At 42.9% G+C, this 21,074-nt stretch overlaps 3 protein-coding genes across 5 annotated transcripts in view; 1 reads left to right on the forward strand and 2 right to left on the reverse strand.

Annotated features, from left to right (window-relative positions):
* The window catches only part of LOC1269547 (mucin-5AC), a 57,340-nt gene that overhangs the window by 3,341 nt on the left and 32,925 nt on the right, over positions 1 to 21,074 (forward strand). Inside the window, exon 2 of one of the 3 annotated variants that reach the window (XM_061651949.1) lies at positions 3,142 to 3,615. The gene's annotated coding sequence lies outside the window, so the exon portion shown is untranslated. Of the gene's footprint in view, positions 1 to 3,095; positions 3,616 to 21,074 lie in introns of those variants that run through there. The other 2 variants (XM_061651950.1, XM_061651951.1) reach the window with 2 other exon arrangements.
* Positions 3,653 to 5,751, reverse strand: LOC1269550 (uncharacterized). Its single transcript, XM_308193.5, has 6 exons — positions 5,470 to 5,751; positions 4,979 to 5,367; positions 4,729 to 4,905; positions 4,489 to 4,638; positions 4,139 to 4,402; positions 3,653 to 4,040 (listed from the first exon to the last, which is right to left on the reverse strand). The coding sequence occupies exons 1-6, from the start codon at positions 5,554 to 5,556 to the stop codon at positions 3,938 to 3,940; spliced, it is 1,170 nt and encodes a 389-aa protein (XP_308193.5). The 5' UTR covers positions 5,557 to 5,751; the 3' UTR covers positions 3,653 to 3,937.
* On the reverse strand, positions 12,760 to 20,699 carry LOC3290410 (uncharacterized). Its single transcript, XM_564541.2, has 4 exons — positions 20,385 to 20,699; positions 20,149 to 20,285; positions 13,405 to 13,458; positions 12,760 to 13,292 (listed from the first exon to the last, which is right to left on the reverse strand). The coding sequence occupies exons 1-4, from the start codon at positions 20,533 to 20,535 to the stop codon at positions 13,032 to 13,034; spliced, it is 603 nt and encodes a 200-aa protein (XP_564541.2). The 5' UTR covers positions 20,536 to 20,699; the 3' UTR covers positions 12,760 to 13,031.

Genomic DNA, 21,074 nt, shown 5'->3' on the forward strand with positions numbered 1-21,074 from the left:
CAGGTCGGGGTTTTAACTGCCGCGTCTATTTAATGGAAATGTGAGACGCACTGGGCGCGCGGGCGATGCTGGCGGAAAACCCCGACGTTGTGTCGGATATCAAACGGCAAACGGTTGTCCCCGACCGGTGTAGAATTTACCGAAACTTTTCCCCGGCCAAAGCTGCTACGAAACGGAAACGCCGCGACAACGTAATGTTCCGTTGTTTTACATGAATCGAAGAAGTCCTCAGGGGCATAAATTATGGCGAATTTCTTTAAACCTCTTTCTTGTACCCTTGCTCTCGACCTGGGGCAGGGGCAGGAAACGATTAGACTTTCAGAAATGGGAAAAAACGGCTATGAAAATGTGATTCATTGTACGATGTACCGCCCGCTTCCGCTTTAAGATTTATGTTAAGCATTATGTTGCTTGCAATTTTAAGCTTCGTGGGGTTGTTGAGGACCTTTCTGCCGCTATTTCGCCTTTCTTCTTCTCTCCCCCCTAAAAGAAAGACAAGAAAAAAGATCACTTAGAATTGGGTATGTTGACTTGCATGGTACATGATTAGTCAGCATGATTATTTTTCTGCCTTTTCTGACTGTGCCTTAAAAGCATTTCTGCGTTAATAGTTTGATTAATGGTTGTGCACAAGATGCAGAAGCTGTGCACAACGTGTCCTTCCATCCATATATGGTACAGCAACTGTGGGCCGATACTGTTGCAGGACTCGAAGCAAATTTCTGCCTTTGATACGTCTTTTCAAATGGATTTAACAGATTTTTAACGTTTTATGGTAAGCCCGTACGATACGAGCAGATAAATGACAAACGGAAACGTTTGTAATATCTCACAATCTAGTACGGTAGTACGATGTATGGGGCGGAAACGCTACCAGCCCTTCGCTTACAGATTGCACACAGCACTTGACGTGTATTTAGGACAAGGTGTTTGAAAAATCATTAATCATTTTTTTTCGCTTCCTGTAGCGCGCTCTGTAGTAACAGGGCTCATACAGTATCGGACATTAAGATAGGACCCTTTTTTTTCAATGCACCGTACACTTGTTTTGCCACGTTACTTGTGTTTGTGTGTGTGTATGTGTGTATGTGTGTGTGTATGTGTGTATTAGTGTGTGTGTGTATGTATGTGTGTCTGTGTGTGTGCATGTGTGTGTGTGTGTGTAGTAGTAGTAGAAAGAGAGTGTGCTTTTTAATGTGTATTTGCAAGTGCGCGTGTTTGTGTCTGAAATACATAGCTTGCCATGATGTCATATTGCGTTGAAATTATTCTTATTATGTGTGTTATCATGTGAAACATTGTGCGTTTACACTTGGATAAAAACTAAAGTTTGCATCGACAGCAGCGCTTGTTCCTCGGACGAAAATGCAGGTGTGCTGTTTCATGAATGTGAATGCGACACCGGTGCGAAATGGACACACGCACAATAGCAATGAACTCGGCATTCCCTCACAGGTGTTTCTCCAGTGCACGCCATTGAAAGGCCTTCGTGCATCTCTGCGTTGCACGTTGTGTGCGAATGGTAAACTTTGTGCGTTCATTGAGCTGGCGCGCAGTTGTTCTTTTCAATGGGCGTTTTGTTTCATGAGCGCGGCAGTATTCTTTTCTCGATTTTGAAGGGAAGACGCTTACTCGCGTACTCGTTGATAGTTTTTATCCATGCGATGTTTTCGCTGCTCCATAACGATGTAGTTCATCGCGTATAGAAGTAGAACGCAGGCAGAGCACGGGATCAGCCGTGTCCAAGTTTTTAACCAGCGCGTTCTTGACGGTCCAAGCAAGCAATGTTAGTAACAATGGGTCGAGGTAAACGTTGTACCGATCATCAGCGCCATATGTAAAAGCGAATGGCTGCTGCTGGCATTAAGCGCAAAAGGATCGAGTTCGTAATGGAACGATCGCGCACTTTTGTGGCAAACGCGCTTCGGACAACCGAAACGTGCTTAGACAACTGAAACGCGCTTGGACAACCGAAACGCGCAAGTCAACCGGACGTCCTCAGAAGACCACGGCGAAAGAAGACCGTAACATTGTTAATATATCGAAAACACACTAATCGCGAGGGCGGTGGTCCTGCTTATCGCACCGAAAACCTAACCCAAAACACAAAAAAACTACTTACAAATCTATCCGAAACGACCTACTTGTGAAACAAACACACACATCAATACACATTCAAACATACATCCACACACACACACACACATGCACACACACATACACACACAAACACACACACACACACACACACACAAACACACATACACACACACATACACACACACACAAACACAAACACATACAAACCACACATAAACTTGGCCCAACGGGTGCACGGTGCGTTAAAAAACCAATGCCCTATCTTTCTGTCCGATACTGTACCACTGAGCAAGGACACAACGTTCATCGTACATGCACATGGCGCCGGTGCCGTGGAATCTAAACACACTTTCAGTAGGTCAGGTCTTTTAATGGAACGTACCTCCGTTGCAACCCCCTAGTGGTTCGAGAATTCTTTACGTCGTGGATGAGTATGCTGTCCTTCGCTGAACGGACGGAACGCTTTCTTTCTCGTGCCCATGTTTATCCACCATTGCTCTACTTTTTCACTTATCGCGGGTTTTACCACAACGAACTTTATACCAGCAATTGTATGACCCTCAAACAGTAATTTAAACTCAATCGGCATACACACAGCGAATAGCCGCTGTAGTTGGGGTAACGTTGTAAGTTTAACATTGTCATGACTTTGAAGGTAGTGCAGTTCGTTTTCCATTCGGATAGTTCCCTTCACTATTGCGCTCCATAACTACAGTGAAACGTGCTTCATCTGGCAAGCTATTCGAGCCATCATTCAACATCATCTCGTTCGATCAGTGCTATCAATAGCAAATGCTTTCGGTAGGGCACACAAGCACGATACCGTGATGTTATCGATTTTCCCCCATAAACTTGTGTTCTCTTAATTGTGATCTCATACGCGAGGATTAACCCACCGTGTGCTTCCGTCCTGTGTGTGCTGATGTGCTTCCGGTGATGTGCGGTAGTGCTTATGTTGGTCCTTAAACTACACAACTACAACCTTTGTTTTGCAGCACACGACAGTGTAGTAGGTTTACGTTTCGCTTCATTGTTTTGCAGCATGCAGTGGTGTATGGGAGTGAAGTGCAATTACCGTTTGCTTACAAGCAGATGCAATGTGAGTGCAAGATTATTCTGTTCGCTGCAGTCTGATGCATCGTTTGGTTCACGAAGCAAGTGCAATCAAAAGCAATATTTATAAATAGAGCGCAAAGTGGTAGCTAATTGTGTGCAGCAGTGTCAATGAGTGTGCTGCAAAGCTTGGTACGGAGTCGGAGCGCGCCGGAGATTGGCACTGGTTAACCGTACTCCTCCCGCTGGAAAGGAAAGCTGCATCAAACGAGCGACGAGCGATATCCAGCAGTACCAGCAGTGTGGCAACGTGAAAAGTGTGACTAGACTTTCAAGCTGTTCCTGTGCGGTTGTTATATTTTTGAACGGGGGGTCAAACATAGCAGTACGGAAGGTCTCAGGAGTGCCCTAGCCCGTCTTCGCAGATCGGGCCCACTCCCTAACCCTTCCAGTTCCGACCATGTAAGTATTTGCGGGCCTTTACAACATTGTTATGCAATTGAGAGGAAATTTAGATTTATTTATTGGCAATGATAGAAATACTGCTCTGCTGACCATACACGTACACTTCTAACGACTGTTAACGCATAAATAATTGATGGGGAATTTTTAAACAGACTAATTCAATCGAATAACGGAATTCAATTTGCTTATCACCTGGAAGGATGTATGTGCAGGGCTGGCACGAGATACAATGCATACTAAAAACAGCCTCCCTCCCGGCCATCGGCCTTTGAAGATAATGGCCTTGTAAAGGCTGGCGGAAGGTGCTTTCGCTTCCACTTCAATAGACACGCAATCGATCAAGCTCATCAAAACCAGCGGAATGGCCAGCATTGCGCACGATGAACGTAGCCCCGTCAAAATGCATCCGACGCTCTTCACGTCTGTGAAGTAGACATAAACGGTAAAAGATCGGTATTAGGGATGCTGCCGTGTTGTTTGAGCAACGGAATGAAGAACAGAACACAACACCGAATCCTACCGAACAAACAGGTGCGAGGACGTTCCCAGTGAAGCTGTGCAGTGGATGGCGTTTGTTGTGACAGTCGCGCAACCGTTGGTAGGGCTGGTACGGATCGAGCAGCGGTTGTTGGAGCGAGATATTTTTACCAACCCATCACCGCCCTGCGTGATACGGAAGCCATTTACCTGAAACAGGAGGCTACCCTCCTGTCCCAGCTGGTAGCTCGAGCTCCTGATGATTTGCCACTGGTCGACGTAGTTGTGTGCAGCAGGCACTACACCACTGCAACGATATGAACGGGGAAAAACAGTTAGCTGAACAATCCCTCCGAAGGATAACAGTCGAGGAAGTTGGTGGGTTTTGCTTACTTGAAAAAAACTTGGTTCACATAATCCGCTTCCATATCCATGCTAATCATATCAGACGTTGTGCGCGTACCGGCCGCATCGACGAGATAAATCAGCGCACATCTCGCACTGGTTAGGCTGATTCCTTTTTGCCACATTTTTGCAAACCGGCTACCATTCATTTCGTACATGCAAAGTGAAACCGTACGCCGTACAATGCGAAACAACTTTTTTTTTAGCAAAACAGCAGTTTCTACTTACATGTAGGGATATTTGCGCCTTGCGTCAACCGCTGCAATATCGACCCGTGGGCCGTTTTGAAACACGATCCCATTTGGATGGTGCATCGCAGTAGCCATCGTATCACTGGAAACAGCTATTGCTATGTTATGGTTGCCGTTGACAACCTTCACTGAGCCTTCCACGGTCATGTCCACTCTGTATAAAATATGTGGTGCGTTAAAATCGGTATCTTCCCTTGCCGCCTAATCTAGCTGCATACGAAACTTACGTAATCGAATCCCGCAAGCGCAGCTGTATAACTCCATTGTCCAGCAAAATTGGTCCGAAAGGAAACTGGGAGGTCTGAGAAGCCGGGTTTTGAAACGGAGATTTTAAGCAGCTTGCTGTTGCCGGTGGACCATTGCTAGGGAATACATTTATGATCTGGCTTTGTGCAGGTCGGGCAGGAGGCACCGTTCGGGCAATGTCTTCTAGCGAGAAGGACGAAATCGAGTTCCACACGCGGGTGTTAACGGGAAGATGGGTTGGGCCAATGTAGGCAATGTCTTGAATTTTGCTACTACTGTTACTGCTGCCATTGCTGTCGCCCTGCGAGCTGGATGGGGCCGCATTCGTGCGACGCGACGGCAACATGAAAGGCTTTGCTGCCAAATGTAACTAAAACCACACAGAACATTTATTAACAAACAAACAGCTGTTTGCATAACTTGCATTACGAGAGAGAGCGAAGGATACATAGGACATTTTGCCACACCTTACCTTAGACCGTGGTTCCGGACCGTCCCCGTTCACTTGCCCCCTACTGTTCGAGCCGGACATTTCTTCTTGTCGCGTTGCGCGCCACATTTAAGAATCGACGTTTGCTTAATGCAAATGAAGCACTTTACTGTTTCTACACGTACTTTTAAGCTGCACTATCTACACTTTACGAAAATTTCCACTAACAAAGGTCTAGCAACCTTTTTTAGCTACCTTGCTGTCCAAATGCCAGGAAAAGAATAAGCTCATCGGCCCGTTCCTTCTCCAACTGTGCTACACTTCATGGCCAACTAGATACTCGCAAGCTGCCGAGGAGATGATTTGCACCGGCAGCGAAGAACTGTCAAAAAAGTAAACAATTGGGCTCCCCTCTCCGCTCGTTCTATCTCTTTCACTCACACTCAGCAACTGAAGCTCTGCTTACCATTCAATGTTGTTTTTGCCTGTTTTCTTATAATTATTATGTTATTTTAACTAGTTTGGTGGTTAAAGTGTGTAGATATGGGAATTATAGTCGCGTTCAGTCTCAAATCTGTTCAGTTGAAGTGTGTGAGCGAACAGCCACTTTGCACGTGCCGCTTGGTAGTGCAATCGCCCCATATTGAGAAAGTGCGGGGTCAAGCTCGTTCAAATGTGGCTCATCCTTTGCTCGATACCTACATTAGAAGGAACGTTAGGAAGTGAAGAAAATGTGTGGAAAAAATTGTGTTTAATTGATAAATCATACTAATAAGACAGCAAGTTAATATGCAGCATTAATGCTGATATTCATGTGTGGTTTCCGTTGCATAACCGCTTGAAGAAAGTTGATAACCGTTGGACAAGCTTTATAGAGATTGGCCCAATATGAAAACTGGGCTAAAATTCCTTCGCATTGTTTAGCAGATTTTCCATTCCAAATTGTATCGTCACGAATGAGAAACTTCGACATTTTCAAAGGTCGGTAAAACCTTCATGGTGGGGGTGATGCCCGGCACAGCTTTTGTCGGTATGCTGTGAATCTTCCGGCGATATCAGTAAAGCTGGAAACTGTATCCCTATGTGCTGTGTTCCATATTAGGTGCGATCCCTGGGAAGTAAATTATGCCCGAGTGAGTCTGATGAAATCAATCGGCTATTTCTAATTGATCCGATAAAGGACCGCCCGAGTGCGAGCGAGAGGTACAGAGAAGTAGGGCGAATAACGGGGCTGTGCCGTTTGCTATGCCAACCATTAAAGCAGCCCAGATTATTTTTCATCACAGTGAGAACCATTCGGGTGAAAATGTTCGAGATTTTTCAACGCCCTGGAAAGCTTAACGACAAACAGGACGACAACGATGCAGTGGGATCGTTGAGTGCGTGGAAATTGGTTCGTTCACTCGAAAGGCCATTTGGAGTCACCCAGAGAGAAACCCGGTTCAGTCTGCCTACCCAGTTTTGGCCGGGTAGGTATTGTGGCGCGCTCGGAAGAGAATTAAAGAAACGATGCGAAAATGAGAAATTGATATGAATTCATAAATCGTTTCTTTGCCTTTTAGCCAGCAGCAGCCAGCAGTATCCAACTAAGCCCCGTCACTGCCTAAGTAACGAACGATGGAATCGATTTTTATAAACGATCTTAAAAGAACGAACCGCTCAACCGCCAGAACGGCTAGGTGAAAGGCGAGGGAGCTTGTGAACGGTTGTGCTTAGACAAAAAAGGCGATACAACGAATTCCCGGTACGGGTAAAAGTGTCCTTGTCGTCCGCCGTAAATTGCACGGTAGATGAAAATTAATGTATTTTTAACTAGGCAAGAGTCTGCCCGTTTCGAAAGATCCGAAGAATACCAGCATCCATTCCCTTCTCATCCTCACACACACACACGCATACTCCCTGTGCCAACCGTTGGTTCCTTCAGTACTCACCGAAGTTCGATGACGGTACGCAAAATGTAATGTGTCAGCAGGAGCAGGTAGGTAGCTAGAGTCTGTCGCTGTAAATAACCAAATCAATAAATAAACTGTGGGACCGATTTTAATGGAAGCGGAAGGGACGGCCGTAGAAGAAAGAACCTCTGGGCTGTGCTTCTCATTGTCGCTCCAGTTTCCACGGAGAAATGCGTTTGATAGCCTGTTTGGTTCTGTTGCCCTGACAAAAGCGCACTTGAACCCAGCTTGATCTCGCATTTTTACTAATGGCATTATTGTGAGGCACTCCGGCAAAATGTCTCACCAAATGCGGAACTTTCAACAAGTTACGTCTAAAAGTCGGTGCCTTTGGTCTTTGGCCTGGCACGGCCGTGTAACAACAGCACGACCTGTATTGATTCTGGCCCTGACGGGGCATAGTACATGAAACATCCGAGAGCGACGTCCTTTTGAAAAGATGTGGCACAGGTCAAAAAAGGAGAGGAAGGAGAGGAATTTAAAAAACACTTATGAATAATTAATGATACCTAAATCTCTATCCGTGACAGGGATTTGATGAATTTTGGAACACGATGGAGTCAATGCAAGGAATGTGAGTGACAAAAGGCCGAAAGAGGAAGAGGACTGGACACTTTAAGAGATGAAGATCGTGGAGTTCCTTTTTTTGGCAGATAGATGAAGACTACTTGGAATCTAATTGAATAGAAATGGAGGGGAAAAAATACATATAATTGCGTGGCAATGGTAAATTGAGTCAACAAGCGAACGGTCCATTATGCTGGAACAAGTCAACAGCATCACCCTGTCATCGCTTTGGACCCCCCACCGGCGGGAGGCGTGAATGGTTTGATAAAGAACGGTGATGATTTTTGCAAGAAATTAGCTGGCGCTTATAATATTAGCGATTACAAGGGTCACACTGATTGGGATTGGGAACCTCACATAACACGGATGGCGAACCGAACCTACTTGCTGCCGGTTTTGTGTATGGCACGTGCGCTCAAGTAAACAGCAAAACGGTTTACTCGCGATTACCATAATTGCCATCCCTACCCTTGCTTGTGCCCTTGCTGTTCCTGGTGCTATGCTGGCTGTGCATAAGTTGTGCGAAGACCACAATTCCTTGCCCGAGGGAATAAATTAAGTGGAATGTGTATGATTTACCTTCCTCGTCGGGTATTACGCCCGCGGCTCGAGCGGGATTGAGCGATTCCTGCTTTGTAGTTTCCCGCTTTCGGAGCATGTGTAGTGTTTGCCTCCTGGGAGCGAAAAGCTGTCGACACACAAACTATTTCGCATGTTTAGAGCCCGTAACCACCGCCTCAAGCACGTTCTAATTACACACTGTATGTGGGGCGAAAAATTAGTGTTGCTTGTGAAGCAAGGAAGAAGCGACAAATAGGCACTTTGTTGAACACGTTAAACGGTCGACTCTCTGTCTCGAAAGGGGTTTCTTCCTTGATCCTTCAACGGTGTCCGCTTCAATGGCTTTCAAGCAAACATGTGCTCAGTTTGATTGGTATTCGGACCCACGCCATCGAACTGAAGCTATCTGGTCGGTCGCAGTTGTGTTGTGCCAGTTTTCGGAACCACTTCCACTGGACTGGACTGGACTGAACTGGACCCCAGGGCAGCTGTAGCGAACGGACACCGGCTCGTTTGCGTTGTTTGGGGTTCCGGTGTGAATTAATCACACCTTATCTACTTTCGCATCATCATCGTGATCCCCATCATCATCTTCATTATTCTCCTGGCGGGAGTTAAACAGTTCCCGGCGCGAACGGAAACTGCGCCACTGCGATGTGTGTGTGTGTGCCACGTGGGCGGGTTGAAAGCGATAGCCTGGAATTGGTTCTGGTGCACCTGCTAAATTACACCTTCATAAATTTTCCCCATAGCCCCAAAACGGGCGCATTGCTCGCAACACATTGCCATATCCACTCTACGGGCCGGATTGGGGTCACGGTGCTTTGCCGTGTGCCGTGGGAAAATGGTGAACGGACCGAGAAAACACTGGAACGCAATCGACCACCGAACCTTTCGGAGAGAAAATGATCCTTTCTTCACGCGGCAACCAGCAAGTCATCGGGAGAGCTTAACATCGTCCCGTTCCGTAGGAGGCGCCCGTCGTGCGCGCTCCTCCCCGACCAGAGCAACACTCTCTGTTTGCCGCTGTTCTATGCCGTACTGCGTTGCTTGGGTCTGTCATTGGCACGAATCGAATCATGCACGAACACCGACACCGAATGTCGGTCTGTCGGTCGGTTTGGAGGGGATCCCGACGACCGGTGGTGTACACCGAACGTGTCGAAACATTTTGCCCAACGGTGGGAATATAAATGACACATTGGACGATAAGCGAATTCATCCGTTTAAGGATTAACCACCGGAACAAGCGAGCACAGCGTGTTGCTGCTGCCTGCTTGCTTGTCTGCCTACTTGGATGACTTCCTGATACGAACCAAAACCCCCGTCCCGTAGCAAGCTAAAAATGGACAGAGATAGAGATAGAGAGAGAGAGAGAGAGAGAGAGAGAGAGAGAGAGAGCGAAAATGAGTGTGGAAAAAACACATACCACCCCCAGGAGACAGTGTATGGTAGCCGGCGGAGGTGTAAGAATAATTTGATGGAGCGGAAAATAGGGATCTGTAGTGGTGCCCACCACAAGAGGGTGCCGGGCCCGATGGGTTGAAGCGATGTCCGGGTCCGGGGTGTGGTTTGCAGCATAAGCTCATTAGATCGAACAAAAGGAAATGATTTCATCCTCAAATAAGCTGAGAAGGATTGATGCTGCAAAAGTCCTTGTTTCATTATTTATCCTACTTGATATGGTACGGACCCTTCGTTACATAGTGTGGTGAAAGGTCCCAGCTGCCCCGAGAACAATGGCAATGGTGTTTGGACGCGTGACGCTTCAAACGTATTAACTCTTTTGTGGTAAGTGTGGAAGGAAAACGTGTTGATGGGTTTCTGTTGTGTTTACCCAGTTGCGACTAGCAAGCGTACAGCATTAAACACAAGCGTCATCCACAGAACATGCACTAGATTGTATTCGTTTCAAAAAACGGGCTGAATTCGTTTGATTGTACGAATATTTCTCAATCGCAATCGTTCGATGGAGTCAGGTGTGTCAGTGAACGCTTATCTACCATTGTGGAAGTCACGATAGGAAATTGGATTTCGTCGCTTTCGGAGTCGTAGCTCTACTTGCATAGGTAACCCAAAACAACTACTGAACCCGGTTGCTACGATGAGTGTGTATGTTGTGTGGTGCAGAGGAAATCGAATTGGAGCTAGGTGACCAACCGCTATCCCAAGTAACATATGGCAACGGCAAATTCTATCCTTCCTCCAAGAACAGTGAGCAAAGTCATGCATTGTACACGGGGCAAAGGAGGCAACTTCTACGGTGTTGTTCATTCCCGACCCATCTAAAAAAGGATACGCAGTTGGACGGATAGAAAGGGAACGCAGCAAACCCCTTTTTCGTTCCGCAATTAGATTGGGAAAAATGGAAAATTTGTCAAATCATCGAAATCGATCGTATGCGGTTTCTCTGCTGTCTGCTCTATAACATTAAATTCTTATCCGATTCAACGTGATAGCATATATTCAATGGTGGATTAATAGGATTTTCTTTTCTTTTTAGCCAAATCAAGCCACCGTTTGTACACTACCTTTCGCTTAACGCGATTCGCGAGGGAACTGATTTTCCGCGACTAATGGAAGCTTTTCGTGTAGCAGCATTAAAGCTGCTCGTGAAGTTTGGCCGCAAATAATTAACCACTCGCTCGTTGGTTGGGAACCCCGAGAAGCCGACCGGCGACACGCACCTCCCGTAAAATACGTGACAGTAAGCGACAGTAATTCGGCCCTGCCACTTTGCGCTGGATCGTAGAAATCGGACACCGATCCCTGTCTCCCGTTCGCTCGGGGCGGGGGCGGTTACCCACAATAGGGGGGTTGTTCGTGTTGTGTGCGTGGCAACAGCTCGTTTGCCTTGCCACTTTCTAGGACGGTTCGGCTGGCTGGCTGGTTGGTGCCTGCCACGACGAAATTTGTCTTCCTTTTAACCAATTCCCAGGCGATCCCTAGGCGCCTGTTAAATAGCCCTCAACACCCAGCTCCCAAAGTTCGACTGTCGCTTTGCCCTTAACGACTTCTTAACGGTTTGTTGAACACTACGGCACACAACGCACATCTTGTGTCTTGTGTTGTGTGTTGCGGTGTTGTCGAACGATGGTTCTTCTTCTTGCTCCGGTCGTTGCGGCGTTCATTTACCACCCCCTGCAAGTTAGTTCCAAGTGTGTGCTCCTTGCTGACGGTGATCCGGGGGGGTCTGTTTTACCCCTGTAGATTGATTGTGTTCATGTGAAAGATAGATAGACGCCCTCGGAAAAGCCTACCAAACGCTTGCAGATAATGGAGAGCAGCGTGCCTGGTGGCTTTCTTTGACAGTGTGATACCGCTCGGAGCGCGGCGGTTATCTCTATCCCTATCCATCACCCTCCCAGCCAGCCAGCCAGCCAGCCAATGCTTCAACAGTGCTTCCCTCCATCGTACTTTCCTTTCCGTTTGCTCTCACGCTCTTACAAATAGGTGACTTATTGTACCGAAATAAGATTTGGTGTGCCCAGGGCCCTAAAAATAGGAACTGAAATACGAGGGGGGGCGAGAAGGTTCATTTTCACTTTCCTATTTATACCGCTGGAAAATGCGGTTTGGAGCACGTTCTACTTTGCAAAGTTGGAAAATTGGGAAAGCGGTGCACACATTCGTAAGTTCGTAGCTTTTAATCGATGGAGCGTTCATTTATTTATTGTAGAAAGCGTCATCTTATTAATAGAACCATTATTACACACCAACAGCCATCGCGTTGTTTAATTCCCGTAATATTATAAGCCGAGCACAAGAAAGGAAACTTTTTCGTGCGGCATATTTGCGCGTTTAGGTAAAGAAAAGCTCATTATCAAAGGATTTAACAAGGCGGGCAAGTCTTTCTTTAACCTTAACCTGTGCTTTGTTCAGTATTTGGGTATTAGATGAGCTCGTATGCGCGTTGGTTGCGCGTTATGGTACACATATTCTTTGGGGCTTTAGATAAGATGGTAGAACTTATAATATGTCCCTTTCGGCTCTACACGGAATTAGTAAAATTAGGGGCAACGACAACATCACCATTGTGTCCCCATGCATGATCTCAATTCCACAAAACCATACGCCTAGATAGAGCCCCGAAAAAAGGTACGCTTAAATCCTACGGAAACGCACTACCTTTCGGCTTACACCACCGGCACCGGCCTGAAGCGATTAAGTAAAAGGACCCTAGCGAAAGGATCCTAAAGCGTACGCACACTTACGAATGCTGTAAAACGGGACCACACGACTGCGACACACGGAAACCTTTTCCTCCATTAAGGAAGAACATTATTTATTTAATAACTTCCACATAAAGTAAATAAACTTTGGTCGTTCGTTTTCATCGACGAATGCCCAACGCACGTGGGCCCGAAAGGCGAATGGATTATGAATATTGAACTTTTATCCATCACCTCCACCCATCGCCATCGTCATCATCATCATCATCTCATTAATATATCCCCAGGCCCGCGCAGTTGCCCTTTTCTCCGTGCAGGAAGAGAAGAGTAAGGAAGCCGTCGAGGAAGCGCTCTACGCGACGATGCGTGCCACCGATAGCGACAGTGATGTGATTTTAATGATCACCAGTAATGGAGATGTCGCTGCCGGTGCCGGCCCAGAGCCGCCACTGCTCGGCAATCCGGGCACGAGCAGATTATCTGATGCACCCTCGTTGAGCCCGGTCAGGGCGGAACCGGAGGATCCGAGCGCGTCACCATCGTTGCACAGATCGGTCGTGCACGACCGGTAGTAGGTGATGAAGGTGGGATCTTCGATGACTTCGTCGAGATACTGTGATACGGGTGAGATAAGACGTGAAATTCGACACCCAATTAGAAGACGCGGTAGTAGTGTAAATAAACCGTCGGTTCGGCCCGTCAAAAGTAGTGTGTGCGATACCTACCAATGGGTTCTCTTCGCATCCTCGCAGGAAAGTAACCAACTTGCCGGGAGGATCCTATGAGAAAAGAGTGAGAGAGAGAGAGAGAGTACATGTGAGGTGTGCATATGTCTTAAAGCTGTCACACAGTAAGCGATGCTTGATCGGAATTGGAAGGCACAGCACACGCACCACAGCATAACGCAACTAAGAGAGGTGCGAAGGTTAATAGGAGGTGTGTGTCTGTGTGTGTGTAGTACGTATTGCTGTAACACTTGAACCAATCAATAACACGTCACTATAAATGGATAGATGAAGGATGATATTGTAATGTGTTTGATGACTGTTACGGTTGCCATGTGGTATGTTTTGAGTGTTTTTGGACAAGGGTTTTTCTGCTGACTTACAATTCCTGGCGTAAGGTTATTTATGTGGTTTGGGTTGTGTTAATTTCTTGAGTGGTTATTTTATCCTTTTTTGTGTGTTGTGTGGTGTTGACAATTTGTGTTTATTAAGTGTGATGAGAATTGCGTGTGAATTGATTATAGACAGTATAGCATGTGCATGTGCATGCTACACCTCCCCCCTTTAATAGAATAACGTAATGAATTACAATGATTGAAGTTATTCTCCTGTGTACTTAATTAATCTATTTTTGTGTACTGTAGAGATTTTCTTTGTTGTATTATTTTGTATTACGCAATTAGGCCCTTGGTCACTTACTACTGTGAAAGGTCCAATGTAGACTGGATCTAATTTTTTCCTATTTTCATTTTCCAAATATACCTGATCTCCTAAGTTTATAATAAGTGGTACTGTATCTTTATTTAAGGTTTGCTGTCTTTTAATTTTTGCTTTTATCAAATTTTCTCTGGCAATTTCGTTTGATTTTTGGAGTTTATATTTCATTTCGAAATAATATTGGTCAATATTATAAACTGGTTCAATTTTTGTTTTAAATATATCTTGTGGTAAATTCGCTTTTCTACCAAATACTAATTCGTATGGTGTGTAGTTTGTGTCTGAGTGTTCTGTTGTATTGTAAACAAATTCGTAAAATTTTGTCCAATCGTCCCAGTCATCATGATGTTCGTTTGTATAGCTTCTTAGGTATTCGTTTAGACATCTATGATTTCTCTCTAATGATCCTATTGTCTGTGGGTGGTAAGCTGTGCTAAAAGTTTGTTTGATTTTTAAAATTTCTGAGATTTTGTGTAATATTTCATTGTTATATTCTAGTCCTTGATCTGATTTTAATTCTATAAATGTTCCGAATGTAAGGATGAAGTTTTCTACCAATGCCTTGGCTATAGTGTTTGCTTCTTTGTTATGGATAGGTATTACTACGATATATTTCGTTAAGTCACATTGTATGGTTATTGCATACCTGTTGTTTTTGTTAGTTTTTGTTAGAGGTCCTACTGTGTCGATTGAAATTATGTTAAATGGTTTTGTCGGTGTTGTAGTTACAACTGTTTTTTCTTTAGTATGTCTAGTCGTCTTATTAACTATGCATGCTTTACAATTTCGTACGTATTTCTTGATATCATCTTTCATATTTTTCCATTTATATTTTTCCCTTATTTTCTGGTACAGTCTGTACTGGCCTATATGTCCTCCCGAAGGGGTCATATGATAATCTGAAATTATTCTCAGCCTATCTTTTTCTGTTGTTATCCATCTAGTTGGAGTAAACAGGATTATTTCAAACTTGGTAATGGCTCTGTTGGCTATTTCCTTAATAGTTTGTTGGGAATATTCTTCGAATAAATGATCTTCTTCTGACCATGCTAGCTTATTTCTTCCATATTGTTTCGCGATTTTGCACATTTCTAGAAGAGCAAACTCTAATGCTTGACTTCCATTTACATCATTTCTCAAAAGAAATTTTCCTAGTGCTTTACTGTATGAATGGTTGTATATTATGAATTCAACGTTGTTCTTAATTCTCTGCGTACCTATTTTTAGTACCTTTCTCACTTCTAAAGGTCTATCTGTTTTCCACATCGCGGGGTGATCAGTCCCTGTTGTTGCGATTGGTTCGTCTTTGTTTATATCAGTTTTCTCGTTATTTTTCTTAACCATGGCTCTTGTATTAACCATTAAAATCGTTTTGGATTTTGGTATTGATGCCTTTAGGTCATCCGAGTTAAGGATTATTCTTGATAGTGCGTCTGCCGCAACATTAGCTTTACCTGCTAAATATTCTATTTCAAAGTCAAATTCTTCTAAATCTAGCCTCATTCTAGTAAGCTTAGAAGTAGGATTTTTCATACCAAATAAGTAAGCTAGTGGTCTATGATCTGTTCTAACTATAAATTTTTGTCCATATACATAAGGTTTAAAATAATTAATTGCCCAATGTATAGCTGTAAGCTCTTTCTCGATAATTGGCTTATTCTTTTCCCCTGGTGTAAAACTTTTACTCGCAAATGCGACTGGCAAATCGTTTCCATCTGTTATTTGTGATAACACTGCACCACATGCCATATCCGATGCGTCTGTCGTAATTATGAATTGCTTTTTAAAATCTGGATATTGTAAAATTGTGGGTGAGAGTAAGCTTTGTTTCAATGTATCAAAAGCTGCTTGACATTCTGAAGTCCATGCAAACTTAACATTTTTCTTAATCAAATTATTAATTGGTTTAGCTATCTTAGCAAAATTCTGTACAAATTTACGATAATAATTACAAAATGCGACAAAACGTCTTGCTTCATCAGCATTAGTAGGAATCGGGAAGTTTTTAATTGTGTCAAACTTCGCGTCGTCTGGATAAATTCCTTTATCTGTTATTTTATGACCTAAGTACGTTACTTCTGTTTTGAAGAAACAACATTTTTCTGCATTTAGTTTAAGGTTATATTTTCTTAGCCTATCAAAAACTTTACCTAAATTACTGATATGATGCCGTGCACTGCATCCAGTAACTATAATATCATCTATATATACAAATGCTAGCTCTGGTGTTAAACCAGCCATAGCGATAGCCATCATTCTTTGGAAGCTGTTTGGGCTAATGTTGAGTCCAAATGGCATTCTTGTAAACTGATAGTGACCTGTAGGCGTGGAAAAAGCTGTATATTTTCTGGAATTTTTATCAAGCTTGATTTGATGAAACCCTGACATCAAATCCAATGTGCTGAAATATTTGGCTCTTCCTAACTGATCTAGTATCGTGTCTATGCGGGGTAAAGGGAATTTGTCTGGTAAAATTTTCTTGTTTAACTGCCGAAAATCCACTACTAAACGCCATTTCTTCTTGCCTTCAACTGATTTCTTTGGTACTAATAGTATCGGTGAATTATATGACGAAACAGAATGTTCAATAATGTTATTTTTCAACATCTTTTCTACCTGCGATTGCATTTCCTCACTTTGTGAATGTATTTGTTTATAATTTGGTATATAAGAAGGAATATTATCTTTTAATGAAATTTCCTGGGTATAAAAATTGTTAGTAGAGACCGGTTCATCTTCTAAACAAAATATATCCGAGAATTTTGTGATAAGATTTTCTAACTCTTCTCTTGCTATTTGTGGAATATTTTCTATATGGATTTTGTTATGAATTTTCTGAATTCGTTCCTTAGATGTGTCAAGTTTCTTCTGTAATTGCTCATACTCTCTTAATGGTTCAACTTCTGGTGTATAAGATTTTATGTTAAAAGAAACATCTTTATCCGTGGTATTAATGAATTTGATATACTGATTACGTTTTGAGACTATTGTGTTTCCGCAAAATACCCCTGGTTGGATTTCTTGTGATAAGATGATTGAATCTTCTGTCAAGTTTGGTATACTTATTTTTCGAACTACTTCACTTCGTTTTGGTAAAATATAATTTCCATTTACATTGTCTTCTATTGGATGTGAAATCAATCCGTTATCAGATGAGAAGTATATCATCCAATTAACATAATCAACAATACATCTGTGCTTTATAAAGTCTTTTCCTAACAGTCCGTCAGAAAAAATGGATTCTACGTCTTCTATTATATGAAATTCGTGTATAATGGAATAATCGCCAAAGTGAATTGTTGTCATAGCAGTACCTAAAGTCTCTGATTCATGGTCACTAGAGCTTATCAAAGTTAATTTTTTAGATGTATTGATCTTGCAACCTGGTTTTAATTTACTAGCTTTAAGTACGGATATGGTTGCTCCGGTATCTATGATGAGTGTGCTATAGATTTCCTTTGTAATTTCTATTTTTACTTTAACAAAATTATCTGCATCAGGATTTATGGTTAGTATTGGGTATTTTCCGATGCTTGAGGTTGCCCTAAAAAATTATTCTGTTCTTCGGCTGTTACTGTGTTATGAATAGGCGCTCGATTATTTTGCAAATTGCTATTATTTCTCTGATTGGATTGTACGTACTGATTTCTGTTGGAATTATTTTGTCGATTTGCGTGCTGATTTCTAGTGTTGTTAAAGTTGTTATTTCTGTAGTTATTATTGTTTCGGTTATTGTTATGTCCATATCTTGCGGGTGGGAACCTGGGTGGGTTTTGTGTCTGATACCTATTATTATTATTATTTGTGAATCTATTGTAATTGTTCCTTCCCTGGTAGTTGTTACCATACCCTCTATTGTTCCTAGTAGCGTTTGAATATAAAATTTTTGTCTGTTCATTCTTTCCCTTTTTCGTTCTGTCTTCTAGTTCCAATTTTACTGCTTGTTCTATTGCTTCATGCAAGGTTTCAAATTTGCTTGATCTCATTATTATTTTGGTTTCGCCATCCTTAAGTCCATAACTCAATGCGCTAATTCCAGACTTAGTTGCTTTTTTCCTGGCTACTTCTGGTGTTATTTCTTCCGCTATGTATGCTTCTTCAAGTTGCTGCGTTAGTTTTTCTATAATGCTTCCGAAATCTTCTATTGTTCCTGTCTGTTTCGTATTATCCATTTTGGATACTACTATTTCTGGTGTTACCTTTATGCTGCATCTGTCTTGTAGTTTGTTAACTATATCTTCTATTGATTTTGGGGCTTCTCCTACAACAATTCGCGCTTTACCTGTCAGACGTCCTAATACTAGCTCTATTATTGTTTCCCTATTCTCCGGCTTCACTATTTTCTTTAATACATTTAAATTTGACACCACACCTTTTAAATCTTTCTCATTACCATCATACTTTGATATGAGAGAAGTGGTGATTTTAATTAGTTCTATAATGTCAGCCATTTTTTCAGATTTAGTTTCTATCGTTATGTCGAACTGGTTTTCTGATAATGTTGTATTTAACGAATCTGGATGTCTTTCGAAATGTATTTTAATGCACTTATTTATTTCGTAATATAGGTGTCTACTTTTTTTTACTAAGGTTGTTAATATTTCGTCTTTAATGGATGATTCGTGCTTTCGTAGAAGCTCTTGTATTTCGTCATATAATTCCTTAGTGTTATTTCTTAGTGTGGTTAACGCGCAGAGCCTATAGCATTTGTTTAGCTGTCTAACCTGATCATACGTTCTATCTAGTATTTCTATTTTTTCTAACAGCTTTTGCATATTTATGCAGCTTCGTCCGTAAAAATTGCATGTGTACGGTACCTTTTTAAATACATTTGTTGTTGTTGCTGCTCACGGTGCTACGTTGTTCCCGGTGCTCGGTGAACTGCTGTCCGTTGGCCCAGGGATCTCTTCTTTCACCTGTCTGTCCGACAGTGAGCAACCGTCCATTCTTGCCTTATTCTTCTCGTCTTCCGCGTTGGGAACGGCTGTTCCAAACCATACCGCTGGTCACAGTGTTTTTACACGTTGAGGCAGGTTCTCATACGCGCATAATTGTTTTTCATAATCGCGGTCCATAGCTGCATTGGTGAACTTACGGTACTTTCCCACAGCCTTTACCTATTTTTGTGGGTCAAATAGCATATCACCTTTTTCGTATATCATTCATTCACTGTTCTCGATTCAATGTTTACGTTGCTACTTTGGTAGCGTAAGCACTTTTAAAGCGTGTTTTTGCGCTTGGTTACGAAGGTGTTTGTAACAAGTTTTCGCTATTTTAACAATGCACAGGGTGATTAGCAGCCCTAAAATAATGTTTAGTTTTAAATCCTGAGTCAGATGATATTCTGTATGAATATTCTGAGTTTGAACTATTGTGAGATCATGGTCTCCTTTTATATTTGTTTCAGGTTTTGCAGCCTTGCCTCCCATTTTGAAAATGATTGGTTTTCACTCGTAGTTCACTATTGTTGGTAATTAATCACTTTCCAAGTCATTTCAGAAGCACTTGCGATTTTTATAAAACGTTTCCACTTTGCACTTTTTGTCCGTGTTTGAGGTTTCATTCGTCACTTTTTTTTTGCACATCCGAAGATTACAGTTTAAAAGTCACGGTCGCCATGTAATGTGTTTGATGACTGTTACGGTTGCCATGTGGTATGTTTTGAGTGTTTTTGGACAAGGGTTTTTCTGCTGACTTACAATTCCTGGCGTAAGGTTATTTATGTGGTTTGGGTTGTGTTAATTTCTTGAGTGGTTATTTTATCCTTTTTTGTGTGTTGTGTGGTGTTGACAATTTGTGTTTATTAAGTGTGATGAGAATTGCGTGTGAATTGATTATAGACAGTATAGCATGTGCATGTGCATGCTACAATATGATATGAAACTGAACAGCACTTCAGAGCGATTCAATGCAGGATCATAATCACTTGACACGTACTACGGCGGCACAGGGCACGGGACCCGGTCTGCCCGAATCTACGCCGTTAATAGCCTATGTTAAATTAATGGTGAACAAATAATGGCTTACCACTAACTCCTGCCGCGTGATGGTACAATACTTCCTGGAGCAGGTTACGACACTCTGGCCCTCCACACTTTGTGGCTCCGATACGCAGCGCACGTCGCCGGAAGTTTGCGTTAAACCACAGGCGTAACATCGCAACGCTAATTTCGACACGAAATGTTTTGAATGTTTTTTTTTTTTTAAATGTAATGTAAAAACCATACGTCTCAGCTGGACCGGGGTTCGGGAAAGAGTCTTACCTTCGACCGTTGGGGTGTTAAATAGTAGCAACATTAACACAATCGAAATCAGCGCGGCAGCTTTGTTGGCAGCGGTAATTGAAGAAAACGGTTTATTTAACAGGAAAAATCGACCCGATCGACATTGGCCACCTTCACTGTGAGCTGGCATTTTTATTGATCTGGGCGTTTGCAACTATCCCCTGCAAGTGGTGTGCCGTGTGCCGGAAATGGGTCGAGGAAGGAGAGATAGAGAGCTTGAATTTCTGTTCTGCCTTTGAAGCGGTCAGTAAGCTACGAATGCACTGACACCCGTGTGCCAGGGGAAGATCCGGGGAAGCACGAAACTATCAATTGAGTCAACTGCTCCGAGCTGCTGGAACGTTTGTACAGTCGGTGACAGCAGTGTAAGGTTGCCTTTATGCGTTCCCAAAAACCATATTTGGATGGAGGCTAATTTTGCAATTTTTTTAGAATAATCGTAAATAGTTTTAAAATAATATTTTCTTACTAGTAATTACTACAAAAGAACAGTAAAGGCGTGAAAAAGTACCAAAAGCTTCCACATGGTGTACCACATTGTCGGGACTCACTGTACGCTGAAGCGCGTTGATGGAACGATAGTCGACGATAAGATAAGAGGTGGTACATTGTACAAGTAGGAGTAGAGAAGCAAAGCAGATTCGACTTCAACGGAAATGCAATACGACA

This window comes from Anopheles gambiae, chromosome 2 (assembly GCF_943734735.2).
Source record: "Anopheles gambiae chromosome 2, idAnoGambNW_F1_1, whole genome shotgun sequence".
Lineage (NCBI taxonomy): Eukaryota > Metazoa > Arthropoda > Insecta > Diptera > Culicidae > Anopheles > Anopheles gambiae.

Excerpts from the sequence above, each read along its gene's own strand:
- LOC1269550 (XM_308193.5), bottom strand. The coding sequence starts at position 5,556 with ATGTGGCGCGCAACGCGACAAGAAGAAATGTCCGGCTCGAACAGTAGG. Across the intron at positions 4,639-4,728 it reads AGGCGCAAATATCCCTACAT|CCGGTTTGCAAAAATGTGGC; the intron begins GTAAGTAGAAAC and ends AATGAATGGTAG. Across the intron at positions 4,041-4,138 it reads TCCTCGCACCTGTTTGTTCG|ACGTGAAGAGCGTCGGATGC; the intron begins GTAGGATTCGGT and ends TCTACTTCACAG.
- LOC3290410 (XM_564541.2), bottom strand. The coding sequence starts at position 20,535 with ATGCCAGCTCACAGTGAAGGTGGCCAATGTCGATCGGGTCGATTTTTC. Across the intron at positions 13,459-20,148 it reads TCACGCGGCAGGAGTTAGTG|GATCCTCCCGGCAAGTTGGT; the intron begins GTAAGCCATTAT and ends CTTTTCTCATAG. Across the intron at positions 13,293-13,404 it reads GATGCGAAGAGAACCCATTG|TATCTCGACGAAGTCATCGA; the intron begins GTAGGTATCGCA and ends CCCGTATCACAG.